General features: G+C 42.3%; 1 protein-coding gene across 9 annotated transcripts in view; it reads right to left on the reverse strand.

Annotated features, from left to right (window-relative positions):
• Positions 1–2,321: 2,321 nt before the first annotated feature.
• ZNF462 (zinc finger protein 462) overlaps positions 2,322–27,223 on the reverse strand; it is a 157,654-nt gene continuing 132,752 nt past the window's right edge. For 7 of the 9 annotated variants that reach the window (XM_070375165.1, XM_070375163.1, XM_070375166.1 and 4 more), the window contains 3 exons: positions 10,779–10,911; positions 6,431–6,554; positions 3,907–5,112 (listed from right to left, as the gene is read on the reverse strand). In XM_070375165.1, coding sequence (XP_070231266.1) covers positions 4,905–5,112; positions 6,431–6,554; positions 10,779–10,911 — 465 coding nt within the window. In that variant the 3' untranslated portion in view covers positions 3,907–4,904. Of the gene's footprint in view, positions 3,016–3,906; positions 5,113–6,007; positions 6,555–10,778; positions 10,912–27,223 lie in introns of those variants that run through there. The other 2 variants (XR_011465049.1, XR_011465050.1) reach the window with 2 other exon arrangements.

Here is a 27,223-nt window from a genome sequence, read left to right on the forward strand (position 1 = left end):
CCTTCCCAACAGGAGCCTAACAGTCCTGCGAGTCCTGACACCTTCAGTGGTAGGCATTCTCTCACATTGCATCTCTGTCCTCATCATCTGTGAGCTCTTGGAAGATAAGTGCCACGTCTGTTTTGTTTGTTGTTTCCCAGTGGCTAGCACCAAACATTTGCTCAAAAATACTGGTGAAGTGCATGGGTGATTGGACCAGCATCCCATGCTTTCCTTCTTTTAAAAAAATATTTGACCACCCTTGGTCCTAGTTATGGCATGTAAACTTTAGCAGCATGTGGGATCTAGTTCCTTGACCAGGGGCCCCCTGCATTAGGAGCATGGAGTCTTAGCCACTGGACAACCAGGGAAGTCCCCATTCTGTGCTTCCTATTCAATAGAGGGTATCTGTCTTCCCTTCTGTTTCCAAAGGAACACTTCCGTAAGTTCCTGATTACTGTAGAGGTTGCCAGCTTGAGTCTTTCCTGGGCACGTTGGTAGACAAACTGCACACTTTCTAGCCCCTTTGGGTAGGTGGGGTTGGTTGTATGACCAGGGCTAGCCCAGGAAGCAAGACTGGAAGTGTGTGCTACTTCCTGGGTGAGGCATTTGAGTGGGGAGACCACCTCCAAGCTCTCAGCAATGACTCCAGGATTCATGGGTTGAGATGGTAGCAACATCAGATGGAGGAGCTTGAAATTCCTGAGACACTAGATGGAAAGGCATTCCCACTGACCCTCACTGGAAATTTGTGTTAAAAACTAACTTAACTAACTCTGTGGAGCTAAGCAGTTGTCTTGTTACAGGCCCTACCATGATTAATTTTTCAGTGTATTCCAGTTCCCTCTACATAAAACCAAGTGGGAGTATGGATTAGACATGAATTTAATAAAAACAATGTTCATTAAATATTTGATGGAGGCCACGAATGGGCTTCCCTCATAGCTCAGTTGGTAAAGAATCCACCTGCAATGCAATAGACCCCGGTTTGATTCCTGGGTCAGTAAGATCCCCTGGAGAAGGGATAGACTACCCACTCCAGTATTCTTGAGCTTCCCTTGTGGCTCAGCTGGTAAAGAATTTGCCTGCAATGTGGGAGACCTGGGTTTGATCCTTGGGTTGGGAAGATCCCCTGGAGAAGGGAAAGGCTACACAGTATTCTGGCCTGGAGAATTCTGTGGACTATACCGTCTGTGGGGTCACAAAGGGTCGGATGCGACTTTCACTTTCACAAAAGGAATAGCTATGTTTTACAATGAACAAGTCCATTATATCACTTTCTCTCCTGTAGGAAAACACATACAAGAAACTTTTTTACCTGAAATCCTAGAAAAGGTTGAATATTTCTTGAACATTCAATAATAAGTTACTGAAACTGCTTTTGAATTAACCTTTTATGCCATGCCTCCCAGGAAGCTCAGAGCCAAGTACATAGCATATGTATGGTCTCATTAAGTGCATTTTTGCCAATTCTCTACTATGGTTTTGCTATTCAGTCATTTCCCCGTGGGTCTTGATTTACCTGTTTTCTGTAATTGGGTTTTATGCACTCTTGTAAGTCTCCTAAAATCTTTGTGAAGATGATAAAAAAGGGTGAAAATCAAGTTTATAGTGGGCTCTGGATGTAAGCCGTTAACACTGATGAAGGCAGATCATGTACAACAGCTTTGAGATTAGAAATCAGTGCTGTTTTTAATTTACTCTTCTAGGTTTCATGACTATTAATTTTTCCTTTGATTTATAACAGGGTAGCTCAAAGAATAAGTTAATGATGATAATTACTGGTGCGGGATGCAGAGCAAGATAGTTTGTGGCAATGGTTGTGACTTGCAGTTAGATGAAAATAACCGTTTTCATGGGTTCAGGGTCCCCAGATGATGTTCAGTCACTGGCATTTTCTCCTTCTGAAGGTTCATACACCACTTTTATTCACACATTTTTTTTTTGGCCACGCCGTGCAGTTTGTGGGCGTTCTTAGCTCCCCAGTCAGGGATCAAACCCATGCGCCCATGCCCCCTGCATTGGGAGCTTGGAGTCTTTATCACTAGACTGCCAGGGAAGTCCCTGATTCCCATTTTTGACAGAAAATATTCCCTTCATAAAATTCCCCCAGTTGGTTATAAATATCTGATGCAGAAATGTTAACATTTTAAAATCCCAGCTCATACCTCACCTTAAAGTCACCTTTGTTTTCCATAATGGTTTAGATTCAATGGTTTGAAATAGCTCTCATGCACATGTATTGAAAAAGCAATGCTATATAATTTCTACATTTCATATGTGTAGTCATATCTGTAAATGATTTACAACAGATGCACATAGACACATGTGAAAAAAATTCTTTATTAATTTCTCACATTTCATTACAAAATGTATGTTGCAAACAACTTGAATAACCTACTTGTGTGTTTTTTGTTGTTTTTTTTTTAAACCCTTGGCTTCAAGAACTCAGGATCTCCCTATCTTTTATCAAGTTTTGGGAAACACTGATTATTGGAGTCAATAGGTTATCATTTTGCTATTTATTTTCTCCTCTCAAGCTCTGAAAAAAAAATGTCCTCTGTATAAATTAAACAAAAAACATGTTGTAAATTCTATGTCATTACAGTCAACAGAATTATAATAATGCATCCAAAATGTGCGGCCACAAAATATCAGGTATATGTTTGAAAAAAGAAAAAAAAAATGACATTCTAGCCTTGTTAAAAGGATAATGGTCCCATATTTTTATTAACAGGTTAGCAAAACAAAATCCAATGGATTACAATATTTACATGTTATTTGAAAAATAAAGTAGTGATAAAAGCATGTCACAATTATTTTCTTTTTTTCCTTTTTTATTTCCTTTTTTCTTCCTTTTTTTTTTTTTTTTTTTTTTTTTTTGGTAACCATTACAAACACCCAATCCAGGTATGGAACTGTTTAGCACATTTGAAATGAGGCCAATTAAAAACAAATATGGACACAAAATGAATCTTTGTCTAGATAGTTCACACTTTCCCCACATTCTGGTTTTCCACATGATGGCCCCCATCCCTAAAAAAAAAAAAACTTAAATTAAAACAAACACCCACAAATAAAAATTCTTAACAGCAAGAAAATAAAAGAAGAACATGCTTTTCAAGTAAGCACTTATTCCACAAATGCAATCTCTTTCCATGGATTTTATTTGAAGCTGTGTGGGACACTGTCATCTCAGCAATTCCCTTCCCTTTCTCCCCCCTCCCCCAACCCTTCCAAGTTAAAAAAAACAAAAACAAAAAGAAACATGAAAACCAAAGGACTTGCACACACACACATGTCCACACATACATCCAAGCTCTCTCACACACAGGCTTCTAAAACCTAGGATTCAAGGAAAGTTCTACTTTTTTGGAACGAAACCCTTTGTTCACAATCCGAACGTATTATAAATGTAGACTTAGATTTCGTCTAAGCTGCTCCCTCCTGAAAAAGCTAATATGGGGAAACAGAGCAGCTGGCAGCTAGATTAAAAAAAAAACAAAAAGTAGTTCTCCAGGCTCCTTGTAGGATATAAGTATTTCTTGAACACTCTCACCAAAGGGATGGGATTTGACACATCCCCTTGTCCTGAAAAATAAATGAGAATCCCCTCCCCCCAAAAAAAACCCCACAATGCAAACAAAAACAGAACACAGATTTAGAAATCACACACAAAAGCCAGCCCATCCTAACAGAGATTATTTGTGTGAGACAGATAATGTGTAAATTTGACAGCAACGAAAGGGTGAAGAGGACTTCCTCGTCTGGCCCACAAGCTGCATAGAGGTGCCGAAAAGTTTGGTTCTTTAGTTAAATTAAAAAAACGTTAACTTCTTTGTTATTTCCATGTTTAAAATAAAAACATTCCTATTCACAAAAAACTAAATCTCCCTTGCCCCCAAATCAAAACAAAATAACAACACACACACAAAAAACAATTTATATGAAAACTGAATTGTGCTGTGTTTGTAACACTCAAACTGATAGAAAATAAACATGTGGCAAACAAAACTCCAAAGTCACCTTAAAATTAGCTCACATGAAATCTACCAAATTCTAAATTATAGTTGAACACTAATAAACAGCTTACCTGGAATAAAGGATGACAATTCACAAACATTTATCTAATAATTAAAGTCTGTTTCTTTTTTTTTGTCTTGTTTTTTACTAAAATAATTAAAAAAATCACAGTATTTTAAGAAATAAAACCCACGTGGGGATTTTAAGCACAATTTGTGTTCCTTTCTTTAAAACTCTTTTTTTTTTTTTTTCTCCATTCACCATCTTGCCCAGCAGTTCTCTCTACATTTAACCACAATGACGACAGGTAGTACTGACAAATGCAGAGAATTCCCTTGGTTAAGTTTGAGGTACTAGGAAACAGGTGACTGTTTTATGCAAAGCAGTTTTTTTTTTGTTTTCTGGTTTTTTTTTTGTTTTTGTTTTTTTTCTGTTTGTTTTTTCCCAAAGCGGCTGCAGTTAGGTCTTGAAAAAGCTTAAGGTATTAAAACTAGAAAAACGCACCAAAAGTTGTGCGTCAAAAAGTTGTTCCCCTAAGAGAAGTCTTCTACTGTCACGGAGCTTCTGTTTCCACATACTGTCCAAGACCACCATGATGCACAGGTGTGCAAGGGAGGTGCTTCCGGTGCTTCCGCAACAAACGAAACTTCCACGATGAAGATCCGGAAGGAAAGGTGTAGTGATGGAAAAGGGAGCCACATATTCCAACCATTTAAATAACTTTAATTTACATACTCACTCACACAGGTACCAGTGCTTTGAAAATAGATTGTTCAGTCCTAAAAAGCAGCTTTGTTCTGTCTTCTCTTTTCTGTCCCCCCCTTCTCAGCCCAAGCCGGCCCTCCCACTTTTCTTTTTCATCATGGTTCAAGTAAGGGGTGATTAAGAATTTCACCAAACGCTTATTCTTTTTTGGCCTCTGCATTCTCCAGGAGAGATTTGTCAGCAGCTACGACACAGATGGCTACTGGTTCGTTCTTTAAGGAAAAGTCTATCCCGATTGTTTCATCATCTTCCTTTTCCTCTATAGAGGGCATCTTAATACTGTCCTCCATGTTGCCCTTCAGGTGGATTTCTTCTCGGCTCACCTGCTTGGTGTCATTCAATGCCCTGGGAAAACATTCATGGGGAGTGACAGGTGAGTACATGTATTTTTTCCTAGTTAAAAAAACATTCACCTCCTTATGTCTCTGACCCTAAAAAGGTCTTAGGGGTCTTACAAGTGCCACAGACAAATTGACTGGACTATGGGTGATTTATCCCTGCTACCTGTTATACTTAGCGCATATATTTCTGGTTATCTTATTAAAAATCTGAATCTATAAAAATGAAAAGAAAGTGAAAACGTTGGTTGCTTAGTCGTGTCTGACTCTCTGCGACCTTGTGGACTGTAGCCTGCCAGGCTCCTCTGTCCATGGGATTCTCCAGGCAAGAATACTGGAGTGGGTTGCCATTTCCTTCTCCAGGGGATCTTCCCAACCCAGGGATCAAACCTGGGTCTCCTGCATTGCAGACGGAGGATTCTTTAACATCTGAGCCAGCAGGGAAGCCCTATCCATTATACTATGTTTTGATTACATCATTCTTTGCTTCTAGAGCAACATAATGATCTTATGTTCCCTCCTATACTGGGAACAACAAAGTCATAAGTGGTCATAGCAAGAACTGTCATGCTCAGATCCATCAGAGGAACCTAGAAAATGCAGATTTGCTATACCTATCAGGACTGAAAGCGCAACTCGGGTATTAAAGAGTTAACGGAAAGACCCATAGAAGGGAACAAAAAGCAAGAACCTGGAGATGAGACCCGTGTCTCATCCTAGTTATATTCTGGGAAGCTTAGTTACATTCTCTGAAGTCTAGATGCTACCTATTTCTGGGCATTTTCTGCTTAAGGGACCAACTCCTAGGCTATCGCAGCATCTGCTGGCCTGGAAGTGCCTTGTCTGGGGGACAGTGCTACGTTCAGGGTCTTACGAGTGTTCTGCAGTGTGCCCCCACCTACCTGGGAGGCAGGCAGAAGCAGGCTCTGTCCCCGAGGCAGAGCATTGAAGGCACCAAGAGGTGCGTGGGAAGGTTCAAGGCCACTCGGGGAGTGAGTCATCACAGAGGCAGGAACAGAAGCCAGATCTCTGGACCCCGGTCCACGCTCTACAGAGAACGTCATGCTAACGAAAGCTGAAGGGACACGGGCTGGAGAGAGCGCTCTACACGAGGGCTTGAGCGGGATCTGTCATTCGTAAAGACGATCTCTCCTCCTGTGACTCGTGTCTGGGTGACCATTTTAAAAACCAGCGGAAAGGGAGAAACCCAGTTCGTGACCAACTGCCTCTCCTCCCGGACCCGCAAGTGTGACACACGGGGGTCTACGTATTGTCAGGAGCCACCGCCACCTCGCACGATGAGCGAAGGCCTTCGCGGGACTTACATGCCGTGTCTCAGCACGTGCCTTTCCCACTCAGAGCCCTGGGAAAACGCCCGTCCGCAAAATTCACACGGAAAACGCTTCTCAGTGTTGATAGCAGCCCCACGGTCCGAAAACCTCAAGAGATCTGTGAGGAGAAAGCAGGTGTATTACCTGTGAGCTGGAGGGGCAGAAGAGAAGTCAATATTCATTAGGAGCCTCCTCCCATTCCCAGATTCCTTACTCTTTCTCCTGCTGGCCTTTCACCAAAGGATTGTTTCTTGAAACTCTCGAGAACTGTTCCCAGGCCCTAGGCATCCCCACCTCTCTCCACCTCCCAACTGTTTCTGTCACCAATAACCCAAGTTTGTCTTGCCTTAAGAACCCCTTCCGTTCATCCCAATGGCGTCTGAGCATTTTCTTCTATCAGCTCTCTCTCTCCTGTGGTGCTCTGTCTCGGTGCCTCACAGTTCAGCACCTATTCATTTTCTATTTAACACAGGTTTTCTCCACGCACTAACAAGAACACAGGCTCCTGAAAGCACCAAGGCCAGGTCATGTTGTAGGAAGGCCTCAAGCTGTCCACACGGCCCAGGGAAAGCTGAGGGCTCACCACTTGTGGTCCTCTGCCATGGGTATCTTAATCCACACCTCCCAGGGTGGCTGCAAGCCCTAAACGAGCCCCAAAAGCAGAGAACCGAGCAGGAACGCGGCGGGAGACGGGGATGTGAAAGCGTGTCTTCAGCTAGTCTGAGGGGATTCTGCGCTCCATCGGTGTATTCTTGAACATGGGGATGTGCAGACGCCTTTCTGGACAGGTCTGTTGTAATCAAGTGGTGACTATCGTTTTACTTCCTCCTCGGCCCTGAGGGGCCTGCTAAATGGGGACTGACTGGCTCATTGTTTGGAGGCCCCGCCTCCTGGCAAACTCAAAGACGAGAGCTTATATGGCCTTTGTGTTATCCTGGGTCCCAAGCCCATATGTCTTTCATTATAGCGGAGAGGGCCAGATCTTCACATGGGTAATAAACAGCAGGACCTAGACGGCTCTGCAGCCATGCCGGAGAGTGAGGGCTCACAGACAAACGCTGCTCATCTCTGGCCCTCTGATCACCGTGTGCCTGGACTCACGAGGTGTTACAGGAAGGTGTCTCCTGGTTGAAATACTCCATCTAATAAAAAAAAATCCTCAGGATGATGTTAACAGGCTAGGTGTCTCTGAGCTGCCTTCATCTGCAGCACAAAAAGCACTGTGAATGGGGCCAGTTCTAACAAAAGATGAAACATTTTCTCACAAATTAAGAAGATCACCACACAAGCCATTAAAAATAATTGCACAGACTATCTTCCTTGATTCTTTTCATTGGAAATGAGACAGCACCATCTGCTCTGCGCATTAATTCCTTAGCAGGGATTATCTTGGGCAAGAAATCAACAGAATGCCTTCCTGACTCCTCCCAACTGCATAATGAGAGGGGGTGGGGAGGACACTGCTTGGGCGCATTTGATTTCTTCATGCCTGGTTTCTTCCCTTTCAAAGTCCCTCCGAGCTGCCTTCTGAGGCAGGACCTGCCGTGTGGCCATGGTCAGGCCTCTCCTGGATTCTCGTGCTGGGAAGGCACGCTGGGCACGGGGTAGCTCCAAGGACATGAGCCCCCCGAATGGAGCGCCTGACGAGGGTCTCTGCTGCCAACAAGGGGGCCTGCTCCTGGCACACTCACTTGCTTACCCTGAGGAAACATGAAACCAACCATCTATTCTTTCCAACGGCTCATGCTGTTTCATCCTCAAAGGAGGAGGCCAATCATTACCTGTCACACATCAAATGGCTTCCATTAGCCCCAGAGCTGTGCTAACGCCACCTCCCGCTCTCTCTACTCCTGGAAGACAGAACGTCTGGCAAAAACACCCCGAGGCTACTGTGTGCCGTTTCTTCTTGTTGGCAAGAATACACCTAGATGGTGGAAAATTGATTCCAAGGCGATGAGACAAAGGAGGCTGTTCTTTCAAAAATCAACGAGGGGGACGGGAAGGTTTTCCCCATTAACATGACTGGAAGTTACTCATGTAAATCCCCAGCCCTCTGAGAGAGGAACACAGGCTTCTCCACCCCCAAGTCTTTTCTCCCCATGAGGTTAAGGCTCATGAATGTGGAGGCTGCGCTTTCTAGGGAGAAGCGATCAGACACCATGAAGTTCTTCACAGGCAAACTGAGCTGGTCTGATGCCACAGTGCCAGTGCGAGGGGGCGGCTGGGCTGGGCGGTCAAGGAATCATGACTGGCGCCGTGCACATCTAGCTGCCCTCTCTTCTCATCGTCTATGCTATTATTTTGGACGTGGCACAGGGGAGGGGAGGACTAACAGGGCTTCTTGCCTCTGCGATGCTTAAATCCTGTAAAACCATGCATGCTTGGTTCTAGAGATTAAAAAGTCATGGTCTCCAATGAGGAATAATTCATTTCCTGGGGAGGGATGGTGGGGCACAGAGCCCTGTGAAGACAAGGAGCCTGTGTGCCCTCTGCCACAAGCTTCCTCTTTGAGAGAACTCTGTTAACAATGCACAGACGACGTTAAAGAATTCATCGCTAAGGACATATTTGTGAAATGCTTTTTAAGAAAGAAGGAAGAGAAAATTTAAAACCCATGCTCCTTGAATCACAGCCGTTGTAAGAAATAGATCACTGTGCCCCTACTAATAAAAGTCGTAACTTTACAAGGGCAATCAGTCTATATGGTGTGGGTACTCTATCTATCCACTGATCACAGGCATGGGGGTTCAGAAGCCAAACTGGATCATCACTTAGCTGTGGTCTCCTACTATAGCGGAGATAAAATATGGAGGCATGGTGTGGAAATCAGGAAGAATCAAGAAAAAGAAGAGGGAGAACCTTGGAAGAAAATGACCACCAAGTCGGCTTTCTAGGCTGGCAGAATGACTAGCAAGAAAACCCAAGCAATTCCACAAAAGGAAGCCTTACCATGAGGCCCCAAAGACCACTGAATTGACGGAATTCAGGGCCAGGTTCCCATCGATGAAGAACATCCACAAAGGGTAGGGGACGTGGCACAGCATGTAAAGACACTTTGCCTTTGGAGCCAGAAGACTTAACCCCAACCTCCAGTGTTTTTGTTTTAACTTTGAACACGCTCTTAAATATTCTGGGCTTTTATTTCCCTACTTGTAAAATGTCAATAATGCCATCTACACTGCAGGGTTTTATCGTCATTATTAAGTGGTTACTGTGTTCCAGGAACTGGACTAATAATGTTTGTGTGCTATCTCATTTAAGATTTACGTGACCCTAAGGAAGTGACCCTAGGAAGTTGTTATTATTAGGATGATGAATGTGCAGGAAATAAAATAATTTACCCAAAGTCATATAACTAAAAAGCAGCAGAACTGGGAGCCAAATCCATAGAAACCAACTGCAGAGCCCTCTAACTGTATATAAGATTAAATAAAACCCACTGACACTGGGCTTGGTCCATAATGGTGTTCCGCAATGGCCACTAATACCATTCTCCCCATCAATGGGATGACATATTTATTTCTCAGGTTTAGGTTATCCCTGTGCTTTTGATAGGTCTGCAATAACTACAGTAAGATATCCCAATCTATATTCTTTAGGTAGTATCTTGGTTTTTCCACAATATTCTATGTCGAACAATACAGAATACCAACTCTAGATCATGTAAATGTATGTCTACAGCTAAACATCAAAAAATTTCATTTTGAAAATAATTACGGGATCACAGCAAGTTGAAAACCAGTATAAAAGTCCCTCAAAACTTTGACTACTATCCCCTGTAAAGACAGTCAAATGCCACTGGTCTCCTTTCTCTCTCTCTCTCTTTACAAAGCAAAAGCAGTAAGCCAGGGGGTTAAGAGGAGGGCCATGCAGAAGGACACGTGGAGGGGTTCGGACCTCAGGCTCAAGCCCTCTGTGGCTCCCTCCCCCCAACCCCAGCAAAAGACACCCCAGCAGCAGCAATTTTAAATAAGCATTCAACTGGAAATTCATTTACATTCCTCGATAGCTTTTACAGGGCCATCCATCTTGCTGTCTGTCCTTACTCTGCAGATTCCCCAGATAACAGTTTTCCTGAATAAAAACAAATCATCGCCATGTATTTTTTAACAAATGTATATCTACAGTTAAAGAGAAAACGTCTGTTTTCCTTGGAGATTCTCTAGCTGGTAATAGTTTACAAAGACATGGCCCCTGACGTGTTGCAGCCAGTCTGTTCTGCTACTTAACGAAGAAGGATCATTCCTTCTGTTCCTCCTCCAACAACCTTCTGCCTCCCTTCTGTCTCCCCACGGCCAGGCTGCATGCCATCTGGGGCTCAGGGGGCAGGGACGGGACCAACCTCTGTCATCAGCCTTGCTGTTCATTTCTTCTTCCTTGTCTTCATCATCACTGCTAGAGCTCTCCATCTTCTCCTTCATCTGTTCCAGCTGATCCAAGTTAACCCGTCCAACCAGCTCAAAGTTTCGGCTTACCTGAAAAAGACCCAAAAACAGTGGAATCACAAACCACAGCTGAACGCCGTTCTCCCTGGAGGACAGAGCCGTCCAACGTCATTTTCCTATGGGTGTGTTTTTAGAACCAGGACCAAATCACACCAGTGCCTAAGTGGTCCTTTTCTTCATTTTGACCCTCTTCTAGGCACATCTGTCTTCTGCTCCCACGTTCATTTTCACTGGAACTTCCTTACCAAATTTAGTTAGAAATGTGAGCTGCAGTTGGCAGAAAATCACGTCTCATGAAGCCTGGGGTGTAGAGTAGATGCCCAATAAACGTTTTTTGAGTTGAATTCAAGGGTGTTCCTTTCATGTGCGTGTGTTAGTCGCTCAGCCGTGCCGACTCTTTGTGACCCCATGGACTGTAGCCTGCCAGGCTCCTCTGTCCATGGGATTCTCCAGGTCAAAATACAGGAGTGGGTTGCCATTTCCTCCTCCAGGAGATCTTCCCGACCCAGGGATTGAACCCGTGTCTCCTGCATTTGGCAGGCAGATTCTTTACCATCAGAGCTACCAGGGAAGCCCAAATTTCAAATATATCTGGAGGGAAAGTGGCTCTGTAAGTATTCTGAAAACTAGCAGAGAGAGTCCCAACATTTCCACCACAGCCTATCAACCTGGAGGGCTGTGGGGCTGTCCCAGCTTTGACCAAATGACAGTTGCTCAGTTCCTAACTCCACTTTAAGTGTCAGACAGTATTGTTACTGTTTAGTATTACTACTGTTTCTGAAGCTGACCACAGCCTGTTCATCACAGCTGGGATTATCTGAGAAAAATCTAGATGACAAATTCCTAAAAACTCTTTTAAAGTGTTAACTGTGGCTGATTTATGTTTATATAAAATGTGGTTAGAATAATGTGGGACTCCAAACTGGCTTCAAAAATATCATCCAAGAGAAATAAAAACTCACCCCGTGAAAACTCTGTGGGGATATTCTATTTGGGGTTCTCATAACAATGGTAGCACACAATGCCCCCTCTTCAATTAATCTGTTTTCCGAACTTCTTCAGTTGCATGCACAGAATGATCAAGAATGACAGCACAGGAGCCAAGCCAACAAGATGACTCAAACCAGCACGGCGATGGGTTCCATGCTTTCCCTGGTGGGGCCAAGGGAGAGGCCCATGAGGGGCCCATATATGAGACCCAGTTCTGGCCTCCTGAGGCACAGAGTTTTGAGTTGAAGAGGGAAGACAGACTTCATTAATTAGACTCCAAGGCAGATTTCCATAGCCACTACAGTAGAGATAGCACATAATGAGGGCGCAGGAGATGATAAGGAGAATTTACAAGACGGTTCCAAAATATTCCCTGGGACCAGGCTGGAACAAAGATGTGCTGAGCACCACCAATTCCATATGCCTGGCAGATGGAAACATCATCATCAACTGTGACAAATGCGCAACAGAGAGCCTCAGAGTATCAGGGCCAGCAGACAGTCCTGTGAGAAAGTGTAATACTTGTCCCCACGACACCATGTGTGTGTGTGTGGGGTGAGGGTGGCGGTCGGGTCAGCAGCATTGAAAACGAGGAAGAAAACTCAAGATAAAAGCTCTCTTAGAAAAAGAGAAACAATCCATTGATACAACTGTAAGAATGAAATCAGTTGACTTGGAAAACAGCTCAGCGTGAGGGTGGAAAAGAGGTCTTCCACGATCACAGCACGAAACCCTGAGGGAAGGCAAATTCCTGTTTGCTCATGAAAAAAAGTTTTAAAAAGGATTAGATTAAGATTGGACGGCATCACCAACTCAATGGACATGAGTTTGAGCAAACTCCAGGAGATGGTAAAAGGCAGGAAAACCTGGCGTACTGCAGTTCATGGGGTCGCAAAGAGTCGGTCCCGACTGAGCCAATGAACAACAGACTATGGCGAAGAGGGGGAAGCCCAGTTAGAATCTTTCTTCCTTTTCTTTCCCTCTAAGAGTTCACGATACCTGTCAAGCAAAGGACTTTTGCTTAGACTACCTTCCTAATTAGGGTTTTATCTACTGTCCTCATGCCTACAGACCTATATAGATTTTAAAAATATTTATTTTTATAACAAAGAAGCAAAAAGGGAGGGCACAAGGAGCAAGAGCTTTGAAGTCAGACAGAGCTGAGTTCAAGTTTAGGGTTTGCCATGAACCACAGGGCTCTGAACATACACAGCCTCAGTGTCCTTGTCTGTATCGATGAAGAGGGTCATCATAGTACCTGAAACCCAACAGTTCACCAAATTGTGGTTTCCCTTTCCCTTTCTGGGAATGTGGCCTTTTCCAATTTTTGGCTTTTGGAAATGTGTATAAGAAGCATCATGAATGCATATTTATGAAGTTATGTTTTACCACAAAGTCTACATTTTAATCAAATAGCATTTATGACAAATATCCTAATAAAAGTTTTCCGGGTTGCCAGGTTTTTTTTTTCTTTTTCAGGAAAAGGAGGCAAGATTCCAACTGGCCTAATTTTGAATTATGCAAAGAAAAAAATTTTTGAAATGATCGGTACTTCACATCATAAAGGGGCAGCCTTTTCCTGTCACTTTCTCCCCACTTTCAGCCAGGTCAGCTACAGGCATGTGGAACGGGCAGGAGAGGTGGGCATTGCCAGGAAACAAAAATAATAAGACTGAGAAAGGCCAAAAAACAATCCTCCAACACCTTCTTTAATCCAGCAGTTTGTGCTCATTCATTCACTGATTCATTCATTCAGGACTCCCAGCGGCCCTGCCGTGTGCCAGGCCCTGTGCCTATCAAGGAACTCACAGTGACAGAAGGAGATCTGTCACCAAACCAAATGTTATTTTTTCTTTTCCGCCTTCCTCTTTCTTCTCCTTTTACAGGAAAACTGTTAGCATTTTGGATTTTGCACAATTTTAGGAGTGCATGACATTTTCATGGTATAACATTCACCCAAGGGACTCACCTAGGATGTATTTGTCCTAAAGATTTCTAAAATAAATGAATTTTCTTTTTGCTGTGTAATTAGATTTTAAATTAAAAATTCTTTATAGGGTTGAGTTCTTACTATACCTTTAATCTCCAAACTAGCAATCTAGGAGTCATCGTCATACAAAAGTAAGCCTTCCGGCTGCATTTATGAGCCTCTGTCCCTTCCCTCCCTCCTGCCAGATTCCCTGTGTACATGCTTACCACCTCTTATATCTATCCGTCCAGTGTGGTTGAATGGAGGGAATTTTTTTTTTTTTAATTAAATCTGCTCATGTCAATCTCCTCTTGCCCTGAGGATAAAACCCCAATTCCTTACTGTGGTTTACGTGTCTGATTATCATCTTACATTCTGGTCCACCCTCTCCCCTTTGCTGACTCCCCTTTGCTCCCACAGTCCTGAACTTATAGAGGTTCCCGGAACAGGCCAATCTCTTGACTTTGCGCCTCTTTCTGCACAGGCCGTGACCTCCGTGTGAAACTCTGTCCAGCCTGCCTCCCTGATGTGGTTCCTCCTCAGCCTACCATACCAGTCTCACTCCAATGTCACTGCATCTGGGGGACTTTCCCTCAATTCCTGCTTGGTTAAATATCCTTGCTCGAGGCTTCCACAGCAGCCTCCCCTGCCCTCCCCTTTTACATAGCCCAGGGAACTGTAGTCAGTATCCTATAGTAACCTATGATAGCAAAGAACATATATATGTGTAACTGAATCACTTTGCTGTACATCTGAAACTAACACAATGTTGTAAATTAACTATATTGTAATTAAAAACAAACTCAGTAATTAACATCTTCTGGCCTGCCTCCCCAACAGAACAAACTCCATGAAGACAGACACCCTGCAGCTCAGCCAGATCTGCACTGGCCAGCGAGGTGTCCAGATTGAAGTGGGCATGGTTCTCACCTCCTAATTACTGCTACTGCTACTGCTAAGTCACTTCAGTCGTGTCCGACTCTGTGCGACCCCATAGACGGCAGCCCACCAGGCTCCTCCGTCCCTGGGATTCTCCAGGCAAGAACACTGGAGTGGGTTGCCATTTCCTTCTCCAATGCATGAAAGTGAAAAGTGAAAGTGGACACGCTCAGTCGTGTCCAACTCTTAGCGACCCCATGGACTTCAGCCTAGCAGGCTCCTCCGCCCATGGGATTTTCCAGGCAAAAGTACTGGAGTGGGGTGCCATTGCCTTCTCCATCCTAATTACTAGGTGTCTGCATCTTCATTTAATATATTTTTCTTTCCCACAAATATATACAATGAAAAATTAGCAAACGGAAAAAAAATCATGTAAAATCCAACAACCTATACAGAGTACCTGTGAAGAAGTTGTTACATTTCTGTATCTCTGTTCTCTATTCACAGATGATGTACAGTAGTGTTTTTTATGCCTGGTATGAGATAAATATCAATCTCTATATACATCTATTTAATATATGTATACATTTAATATATGTATACATCCAATCACCATATAATACTTTGTCAAGTGAATATATTATAGTTTACTTGACTCTTCCCATGTGGAGTTTACCTTTGGTTATTTCTGGCTTTTCACTATTAAAAATGCAGTAGTAAGCCTTCCTATATAAGGCTTTCAGGCTTAGTTTTAGCCATGGCACTCAGAAAAGAAAAAGAAATAAAAGGAATCAAAATTAGAAAAGAAGTAAAACTGTCACAGTTTGCAGCTGACATGAAAACAATACATGGAATATCTTAAAGATGCTACCAGAGAACTACTAGAGTTCATCAATGAGTTCAGTAAGATTGCAGAATATAAAATTAATACACAGAAATGTTTTATACTAACATTTGAAGATCAGGAAGAGAAATTAAGGAAAAGAGTTCCATTTATTATCACATCAGAAAGAATAAAATACCTAGGAATAAACCTACCTAAGGAGACAACAAACCTGTACTCTGAAAATTATAAGATGCTAATGAAAGAAACTGAAAATGAGACAAACAGATGGAAAGATATACCATGTTCTTGAATGGGAAGAATCAATATTGTCAAAAGGACTATACCGCCCAAAGCATTCTACACATTGAGTGCAATCCCTATCAAATGACCAATGGCATTTTTCTTCACAGAACTGGAACAAAAAATGTTAAAACTTGTATGGAAACACAAAAGACCCTGAATAGCTAAAGCAATCCTGAGAATGAAAAATTGATCTGGAGGAATCAGGCTCCCTGACTTCAAATTATACTACAAAGCTAGACATCAAAGCAGTATGGCACTGGCACAAAAATAGAAATGCAGATCAACGGAACAGGATAGAAAGCTCGGAAATAAACTCATGTACCTACGGCCAATTAAAACGAGGCAAGAACGTACACTGGAGAAAAGACAGTCTCTTTGGACAAGTCATGGTGGAGAGTTCTGACAAAAGGTGGTCCACTGGAGAGGTCAATGGCAAGCCACTTCACTATTCTTGCCTTGAGAAAAGTATGTAAAGGCAAAAAGATATGACGCTGAAAGATGAACTCCCCAGGTTGATAGGTGCACAGTATGCTACTAGAGAAGAGTGGAGAAATAAAACCAGAAAGAATGAAGCGACAGAGCCAAGTGAAAACAACGCCCAGTTGCAGATGTGACTGGTGATGGAAGAAAAGTCTGATGCTGTAAAGAACAATATTGCACAGGATCCTGGAATGTCAGGTCCATGAATCAAGGAAAATTGGAAGTGGTCAAATAGGAGATGGTAAGAGTGAACATCAGCATTTTAGGAATCAGTGAACTAAAATGGACTTGAATGGGCGAATTTAACTCAGATGACCATTATATCTACTATTCTGGGCAAGAATCCCTTAGAAGAAATGGAGTAGCCATCATGGTCAACAAAAGAGTCTGAAATGCAGTACTTGGATGCAGTCTCAAAAATGACAGAATGATCTCTGTTTGTTTCCAAGGCAGACCATTCAATATCACAGTAATCCAGGTCTATGCCCCGACCAGTAGCTGAAGAAGCTGAGGTTGAACGGTTCTATGAAGACCTATAAGATCTTCTAGAACTAACACCCAAAAAAGATGTCCTTTTCATTACAGGGGACTGGGATGCAAAAGTAGCAAATCAAGAGATACCTGAAGTAACAGGCAAATTTGGCCTTGGAGTACAAATGAAGCAGGGCAAAGGCTGACAGAGTTTTGCCAAGAGAATGCACTGGTCATAGCAAACACCCTCTTCCAACAACACAAGACAAGACTCTGCACATGGACATCACCAGATGGTCAACAACGAAATCAGATTGATTATATTCTCCGCAGCCAAAGATGGAGAAGCTCTATACAGTCAGCAAAAATAAGACCGGGAGCTGACTGTGGCTCAGATCATGAACTCCTTATTGCCAAATTCAGACTGAAATTGAAGAAAGTAGGAAAACCACTACAGCATTCAGGTATGATCTAAATCAAATCCCTTACAATTATACAATGGAAGTAAAAACTAGATGCAAAGGATTAGATCTGATAGAGCGCCTGAAGAACTATGGATGGAGGTTTGTAACACTGTACAGGAGGCAGTGATCAAGACCATTCCCAAGAAAAGAAATGCAAAAAGGCACAATGGTTGTCTGAGGAGGCTTTACAAATAGCTGAAAATAGAAGAGAAGTGAAAGGCAATGGAGAAAAGGGAAGATACAACCATTTGAATGCACATCTCCAAAGAATAGCAGGGAGAGATAAGAAAGCCTTCCTCGGGATCAATGCAAAGAAATAGAAGAAAACAACAGAATTGGAAAGACTAGAAATCTCTCCAAGAAAATCAGTGATACCAAGAGAACTTTTCATACAGAGACAGGCATAATAAAGGACAGAAATGGTATGGACCTAACAGAAGCAAAAGATATTAAGAAGAGGTGGCAAGAATACACAGAAGAACTATACAAAAAGATCTTCATGACCCAGATAACCACAATGGTGTGATCACTTCCCTAGAAACAGACATCCTGGAATCTTAAGTTAAGTGGGCCTTAGGAAGCATCACTACGAACAAAGCTTGTGGAGGTGATGGAATTCCAGTTGAGCTATTTCAAATCCTAAAAGATGATACTGTGAAAGTGCTGCACCCAATATGCCAGCAAATTTGGAAAACTCAAATTTGTTTTGGAATTTGAGGAAATTCCAAAAAACTGGAAAAGGTCAGTTTTCATTCTAATCCCAAAGAAAAGCTATGACAAAGAATGTTCAAAGTATCACACAACAATTGCACTCATCTCACATGCTAGCAAAGTAATGCTCAAAATTCTCCAAGCCATGAACTGTGAACTTCCAGATGTTAAAGCTGGATTTAGAAAAGGCAGAATAACCAGAGATCAAATTGCCAACATCCGTTGGATCATCGAAAAAGGAAGAGAGTTCTGCAAGAAAAAGCAAGAAGTAAAGCAAGTACTTCTGCTTTATTGACTACACCAAAGCCTTTGACTGTGTGGATCACAACAAACTGGAAAATTTACCTGCCTCCTGAGAAATCTGTATGCAGGTCAAGAAGCAACAGTAAGAATGGGACATGGAACAACAGACTGGTTCCAAATCGGGAAAGGAGTACATCAAAGTTGTATATTTTCACCCTGATTATTTAACTTATACGCAGAGTATATGAGAAATGCTGGCCTGATGAAGCAGAAGCTGGAATCAAGACTGCCAGGAGAAATATCAATAACCTCAGATACACAGATGATACCATTCTTATGACAGAAAGTAAAGAACTAAAGAGCCTCTTGATAAAAGTGAAAGAAGAGAGTGAAAAAGTTGGCTTAAAACTCAACATTCAGAAAACTAAGTTCATGGCATGTGGTCCCATCACTTCATAGCAAAATCACTGTAGATGGTGAGTGCAGCCATAAAATTAAAAGATGCTAGCTCCTTGGAAGAAAAGCTATGACCAACCAAGACAGTGTATTAAAATCAGAGACATTACTTTGCTGACAAAGGTCCATCTAGTCAAAGCTATGGTTTTTCCAATCGTCACATATGGATGTGAGAGTTGGACTATAAAGAAAGCTGAGCGCCAAAGAATTGATGCTTTTGAACTGTGGTGCTGGAGAAGACTCTTGAAAGTCCCTTGGACTGCAAGGAGATCAAACCAGTCAATGCTACAGGAAATCAGTCCTGAATATTCGTTGGAAGGACTGATGCTGAAGCTGAAACTCCAATACTTTGGCCACCTGATGCAAAGAACTGACTCAATGGCAAAGACCCTGATGCCGGGAAAGACAGAAGGCAGGAGCAGAAGGGTATGACAGAGGATGAGATGGTTGGATGACCTCACCGACTCGATGGACGTGAGTTTGAGCAAGCTCTGGGAGCTGGTGATGGACAGGGAGGCCTGGTTGCAGTCCATGGGGTCGCAAAGAATTGGACATGACTGAGGGACTGAACTGAACTGACTCAATAAGTAGTACTGGGAAAACTGGACAGCTATACGTAAAAGAATGAAATCAGAACATTCTCTAACATCACACACAAAAATAAACTCAAAATGGATTAAAATCCTAAATATAAGACTGGATACTATAAAACCCTAAGAGGAAAACATAGGCAAAATACTCTTCGATATAAATCACAGCAGTATTTTTCTATCCATTTCCTAGAGTAAGGGAAATTTTAAAAAAATAAATGGGACCTAATGAAACTCAAAATGTTTTGTACAGCAAAGGAAATCATCAATGAAATGAAAAGACAACCCACAGAATGGGAGAAAATATTTGAAAACGATGTGACCAATGAGGGAGTAATGCCTAAAATATATAAACAGCTCATACAGCTCAATATCAAAAAAACCAAAAAACCCAAATGGACAGAAGATCTAAATAGACATTTCTCCAAAGAAGACATATGGCCAATAAATATATTAGAAGACGCTCAACATTGCTAATTATTAGAGAAATATAAATCGTAAAAATTATGTATCACTTCATACTGGTCAGAATGGTCATCATTAAAGAGTCTACAAGTTGGGACTTCCCTGGCAGTCCGGTGGTTAAGACTCCCTAAGTTTCCACAGTAGGGGGCACAGGTTCGATCTCTGGTTGGGAAACTAAGATCTCACATGCGGCATGGTGCGGGCTCCCACAAAAAATGTCTATAAACAACACGTGCTGGAGAAGGAGTGGAGAAAAGGGAAACTTTCTACACTGTTGGTGAGAATGTAAATTGGTACAACCACTATTGAGAACAGTATCAGTCAGTTCAGTTCAGTCGCTCAGTCGTGTCCAACTCTTTGCCACCCCATAACCGCAAGCACGCTAGGCTCTCCTGTCCACTACCAACTCCTGAAGCTTGCTCAAACTCATGTCCATCGAGTTGGTGATGCCATCCAACCATCTCATCTTCTGTGGTCCCATTCTCCTCCTACCTTCTATCTTTCCCCTCCTGCCTTCTATCTTTCCCAGCATTAGGGTCTTTGCCAATGAGTCAGTTCTTCGCATCAGGTGGCCAAAGTATTGGAGCTTCAGCTTCAGCATCAGTCTTTCCAATGAATATTCAGGACTGATTTCCTTTAGGATGGACTGGCTGGATCTCCTTGTAGTTCAAGGGAGTCAAGAGTCTTTTCCAACACCACAGTTCAAAAGCATCAATTCTTCAGCATTCAGCTTTCTTTATAGTCCACTCTCACATCCATACATTACTATTGGAAAAACTATAGCTTTGACTAGATGGACTTCTGTCAGCAAAGTAATGTCTCTGCTTTTTAATATGCTGTCTAGGTTGATCACAGCTTTCCTTCTAAGGAGCAAGTGTCTTTTAATCTCATGGCTGCACTCACTATCTGCAGTGACTTTGGAGCCCAAGGAAATAAAGTCTGTCACTATTTCCAGTATTTCCCCATCTGTTTGCCATGAAGTGATGGGACCAGATGCCATGACCTTAGTTTTTTGAATGCTGAGTTTTAAGCCATCTTTTTCGCTCTCCTCTGTCACTTTCATCAAGAGGCTCTCCAGTTCTTTCACTTTCTGCCATAAGGGTGGTGTTATCTGCATATCTGAGGTTATTGATGTTTCTCCCGAATCTTGATTCCAGCTTGTGCTTCATCCAGCCTGGCATTTCACATGATGCACTCTGCATATAAGTTAAACAGGCAGGGTGACAATATACAGCCTTGACGTACTCCTTTCCCGATTTGGAACCAGTCTGTTGTTCCATGTCCAATTCTTTTTTTTTTTTAATTTTATTTTATTTTTAAACTTTACATAATTGTATTAGTTTTGCCAAATATCAAAATGAATCTATCACAGGTATACATGTGCTCCCCATCCTGAACCCTCCTCCCTCCTCCCTCCCCATACCATCCCTCTGGGTCGTCCCAGTGCACTAGCCCCAAGCATCCAGTATCGTGCATTGAACCTGGTCCATGTCTAATTCTAACTGTTGCTTCTTGACCTGCATATAGATTTCTCAGGAGGCAGGTAAGGTGGTCTGGTATTCCCATCTCTTGAAGAATTTTCCACAGTTTGTTGTGATCTACACAGTCAAAGGCTTTGGTGTAGTCAATAAAGCAGATGTTTTTATGGAACTCTCTTGCTTTTTCTATGATCCAATGGATGTTGGCAATTTGATCTCTAGCTCCTCTGTCTTTTCTAAATCCAGCTTGAACTCTTGGAAGTTCATGGTTCACGTACAGTTAAAGCCTGGCTTGGAGAATTTTGAGCATTACTTTGCTAGCATGTGAGATGAGTGCAATTATTGGGTGATAGTTTGAACATTCTTTGTCATTACCTTTCTTTGGGATTGGAATGAAAACTGACCTTTTCTAGTCCTGTGGCCACTGCTGAGTTTACCAAATTTGCTGGCATGTTTAATGTAGTACTTTCACAGCATCATCTTCTAGGATTTGAAATAGCTCAACTGGAATTCCATCACTTCCACTAGCTTTGTTCATAGTGATGCTTCCTAAGGCCCACTTGACTTTGCATTCCAGGATGTCTGGTTCTAGGAAAGTGATCACACCATTGTGGTTATCTGGGTCATGAAGATCTTTTTGTACAGTTCTTCTGTGTATTTCTTAGTATCTTCTGCTTCTGTTAGGTTCATACTATTAAATGGTATGGACCTAACAGAAGAGAACAGTATAGAGGTTCCTTAAAACTAAAAATGACTCAGCAACCCCACTCCTGGGCATAAATCTGAAGAAAATCATAATTTGAAAAGATACACGTCCTTCAGCGTTCAGTGCAGTTCACAATAACCAAGACGTGGAAGCAGGCTAAATGTCCACTGACAGAGAAAGGAATACAGAATATGTGGTGCATATATACCACTTGGGCTTCCCTCATAGCTCAGTCGGTAAAGTATTTGCCTGCAATGATGGAGACCCAGGTTCGATTCCTGGGTCGGGAAGATCCCCTGGAGAAGGAAATGGCAACCCACTTCAGTATTCTTGCCTGGAGAATCCCATGGACAGAGGAGCCTGGCAGGCTACAGTCCACGGGGTCACAAGAGTCAGACACGACTTAGCAACTAAACCACCATGTACTACTACTACTAAGTCACTTCAGTCGTGTCCGACTCTGTGTGACCCCATAGATGGCAGCCCACCAGGCTCCCCCGTCGCTGGGACTCTCCAGGCAAGAACACTGGAGTGGGTTGCCATTTCCTTCTCCAATGCATGAAAGTGAAAAGTGAAAGGGAAGTCACTCAGTCGTGTCTGGCTCTTCGCGACTCCATGGACTGCAGCCTACCAGGCTCCTCCATCCATGGGATTTTCCAGGCAAGAGTACTGGAGTGGGGTGCCATTGCCTTCTCCGAAACCACCATGTACTACTTAGCCATAAAAAAATGAATGAATATGACATTTGTAACAACATGGATGGACCCACAAATTATCACACTCAGTGAAGTAAGCCAGAGAAAGACATTTATCATATGGTATCGCTTATGTGTGGAATCTTAAAAAAAATGGCACAAATGAACATATTTACAAAACAGAAATTGGGTTATAGATGTATAATACAAACTTACAGTTATGGGGGGAAGACGGGTAGGGATAAAGAGATTGGGATTGACATATATACACTATACATATAAAGCAGATAACTAATAAGGACCTACTGTATATCATAGGGGATATTCTGTAATATTCTGTAATAACCTATATGGGAAAATAGTCTGAAAAATAATGGATATATATATATCTGAACCACTGTGCTGTACACCTAAAATTAATACAACATTGTAATTCAACTATACTCCAATATAAATTTTTTAAAAATACATTAATTAAAAAAAAACACAGTAGTAAGACTTCCAGTATATAAACCTTTCTTTCATGTTTAGATTTTATAGGCTAAATTCTCAGACATGAAATCAAGTGTCAAAGTCAAATGATATACAGATCTTATATTACAGTGCCAATATATTTCTAAGTTGGCTTCTAAAATGTTCATACTGGTACATGATCAGTACTTTCTGGACCCAGAAATTGGTGAGTATCTGACCAACTTCTTAATGGGTCAGAAGACCTATGGAGGGACATTCACTTTTTTTCTCTGGAGATGAGAAGCAGTTTATCACCTTGTTTCCCAAAAGGGCCACAACAGAGGGAGAAAGAGAGCAAGGCTGAGTATGCATTCTAGAACCTGGCTCCCTGGAGCCTTCTGAAGGCAGAAGAAGCCATCCACGCTTTTAAAGGGTAGACTGTTCAAATACATAATCACTCAAGACAGTAACATTACATGTAGATCCTCATATCCTGTGAAAGTTATTTGTGAATGTCCATGAACCCAAAGTCACCTGTGAGGGCTACTCACTGAGAACTGTGTGGAAACTTGTCTAGTAAGGAATTGAGATGAAGTGCCAGTGAGCAGCAAAACCTGTTTCCCTTCACACTGAAGTGGGGACACTGCAAACCCTTCCACGCTCACGCTGGATGCTCAAGCTGCAGCACTACCTTTGTCTTTTTGTTAGCTGCTTTTTAGCCAGTCAGCAAATGGTTTTGATCTGTCCTTAGCAGAGGAAAGAATTTCCATACTAATTCTTACTTCTAATAATTCTTCTAAGAATTATTAGAGTTCTTACTTCTAAGAGGAGAGGAGTGTTATGTGGTTTACAAATATAACCAAGTTGCACATGCATTTTCATACTGTCCTGGGGGACAAACCAGTTTTACAGGAAAGACTGATAAAAACTTGCTTGTAAAGGGACGAATGACACTGGGTGCTCTCATCTTCAGGTTGCCTAGCAGACATCAAGTGGAGGAGATGTGATGAAGAAAAATCTACTTAACCTTTCCAGAGGCCCCCTCCTAGCGACTTAACACTTGTACATTCAAAAAGAGACACCCGATCGGGGTGTGCACATCACCTACCAGTGCATGCTTCTGTTACGGAGAAAGGCCAAGTGAACTTTTTACTTCTAGAAGAAGTGACAGCAGAGAACATGGAAAAACTGCCTCCTACATCAGAAATGCCCATCTCAGTCACAAACTGAGAATACGTAGTTACAAAGATGTAAAAGGACTGATGGCCCAGGCCAGCAAACTTTTCCTGTGAAAGGCCAGTTGAGCAAGTTTTCCTAGGCTTTCTGGACCACATAGTCTGTCACAACTACTCAATTATCCTCTATCTTGAAAGCAGTCACAGACAGTACAGAAATGGATGAACGTGACTGTGTTCCAAGAAAACTGTATTTAGGGACACTGAAATTTGAATTTCATGTAATTTCACATGTCACGAAATATTACTCTTTTGATTTTTGTCAACCATGGAACAACAGACTGGTTCCAAATAGGAAAAGGAGTTCGTCAAGGCTGTATATTGTCACCCTGTTGATTTAACTTATATGCAGAGTACATCATGAGAAACGCTGGACTGGAAGAAACACAAGCTGGAATCAAGATTGCCGGGAGAAATATCAGTAACCTCAGATATGCAGATGACACCACCCTTATGGCAGAAAGTGAAGAGGAACTCAAAAGCCTCTTGATGAAAGTGAAAGTGGAGAATGAAAAAGTTGGCTTAAAGCTCGACATTCAGAAAACGAAGATCATGGCATCCGGTCCCACCACTTCATGGGAAATAGATGGGGAAACAGTGTCAGACTTTATTTTTCTGGGCTTCAAAATCACTACAGATGGTGACTGCAGCCATGAAATTAAAAGACGCTTACTTCTTGGAAGGAAAGTTATGACCAACCTAGATAGCATATTCAAAAGCAGAGACATCACTTTGCCAAAAAAGGTTCATCTAGTCAAGGCTATGGTTTTTCCTGTGGTCATGTATGGATGTGAGAGTTGGACTGTGAAGAAGGCTGAGTACCGAAGAATTGATGCTTTTGAACTGTGGTGTTGGAGAAGACTCTTGAGAGTCCCTTGGACTGCAAGGAGATCCAACCAGTCCATTCTGAAGGAGATCAGCCCTGGGATTTCTTTGGAAGGAATGATGCTAAAGCTGAAACTCCAGTACTTTGGCCACCTCATGCGAAGAGTTGACTCATTGGAAAAGACTCTGATGCTGGGAGGGATTGGGGGCAGGAGGAGAAGGGGATGACAGAGGATGAGATGGCTGGATGGCATCACTGACTTGATGGACGTGAGTCTAAGTGTACTCCGGGAGTTGGTGATGGACAGGGAGGCCTGGCGTGCTGAGATTCATGGGGTCGCAGAGTCGGACATGACTGAGCAACTGATCTGATCTGATTAAAAAATGTGAAAACCATTCTTGGCTGTCAGACCATATAAATAGGCAGTGGTTCCAATCTGGTCCATAGGCCAGTGTCTGCCCACCCCTGACTCAGGCCTTCAGGTGGTTTCCCCAGTGGATCTTCTTTGCCTGTCTCTGAAAGTCAGAATGGGAATGAGGGAAAGGAACCGATGGGACAAAGGTTCAGCAAAGTGCTGTCTCTATGAATTTTACAGGGAGATGGTCAAAGATGCAGGTAAAAGTCGCGAATTCTCAACGAGCCTTTCAATCAAAGCTCTTGGAAAAGCTTCTAGGAAAGACGTGCAGCACAGTGTATTAAGGTTCTATGAAAGATGAGCCATGACACCACACTTGCTATGCAACTATGCTGCCCTCCTATTTGATAGATACCTTTATCCAGTACTTACCATGCTGGTTGTGACTCTTTGTTTAAGCTCATCTCACCTGCTTGCTTATAAACTCTTCCAGGGTAGTGACCATTTCTTATTTAGTTTTACAGGCTCAGTGCAGAGTATAAGGCCAGTCATCTAGTTGACACATAACACATGTTATCTGAATTTACCAGTAACATAAAAACCCATAGGCAATCATAAAGTATAAAGGACTTCATAATATTGTATGCCAAGGTATAAATTTGCTTGCTAATAAAATTGGGCATTTTTCTAAATGCTTACCAAATAATTATATGCTAAAAATTAACCCAGTCATTTTTACATATATCACTTAACCCTTATGATCATTCTGCAAGCTATGTGTTATCTTCCATATTTGCAGATGAGGAAAACAGAACACAAAACAAGTAAGTGATGGGTCAGGTTTGAACTCACACCTTCAGGCGACACAGCGCCAGCTTTCCCCATTAGAATACAGATCATCTGTTGAAATGCAAAACTGCTTACAAAACATGTAAAAATTATCCATGGGACACTGGCTGAACACAAGAAGGGAGAAAAAAGTACCGTGACAATAACGTTCATTCCAAAATTTGATGGGATGAAGCAGGAAGAATCTTTTAAGAATATTTTCTTCAAAAGTAAAAACCATTTTAAGGACAAGGACTGTAAGAATAAAGGCTGGTAAAGGGTACGGGGCACAGAAGTCAAGGAGAGTACCTACTTTCTTTTGCGATCACTAAGTTAGAACAGAAAACACGCTGTTGCCAGACCTGACTTAGCAAAAGTCCAGACCAAATCAATCATTTCAAGAATCTCAGCACAACCCCAGTCACAAGCACTCAAGAAAGCCACGTGAAAGGCATCATTAAAGTCAAAGAACTTTGTTGTCCGCCAACTGAGCTGCTGCCAATCTCCAGAACTCGAAATCCAGAGGCCAAGGTGCTGCTGCTGCCATGTTCTGGTTATTTGGACAAACAGGATACTTAAAATTTCTCATCTGAAAAGTGATTTCACTTATTGATTTATTTAGCAACCAACTACTGGAGACTTAATTATACGCAGGGCACCATGGTGAGATTTGAGAAGGAAAGAGAGGTAAATATTGTGGTTTCCATTTTAAGAATGTTGCACCCAGTGGCAAGACAGAATCTTGTTAAGAGTTAAGTACAAGCTGAGGCTGCATGAACATGTGCCTGAATAGAGGAAGAAGGAAAGCTCTACGCAAGTTTGGAAGCAGAGGCCATTCATTTTGGCTGGATACTTTATTTTTTATGTATGCACGTAAGTATGTTGTCCTCCACTCATTCCCAATAGCATATTGGACACC

This window comes from Bos mutus, chromosome 8 (assembly GCF_027580195.1).
Source record: "Bos mutus isolate GX-2022 chromosome 8, NWIPB_WYAK_1.1, whole genome shotgun sequence".
In the NCBI taxonomy this organism is placed as follows: Eukaryota; Metazoa; Chordata; class Mammalia; order Artiodactyla; family Bovidae; genus Bos; species Bos mutus.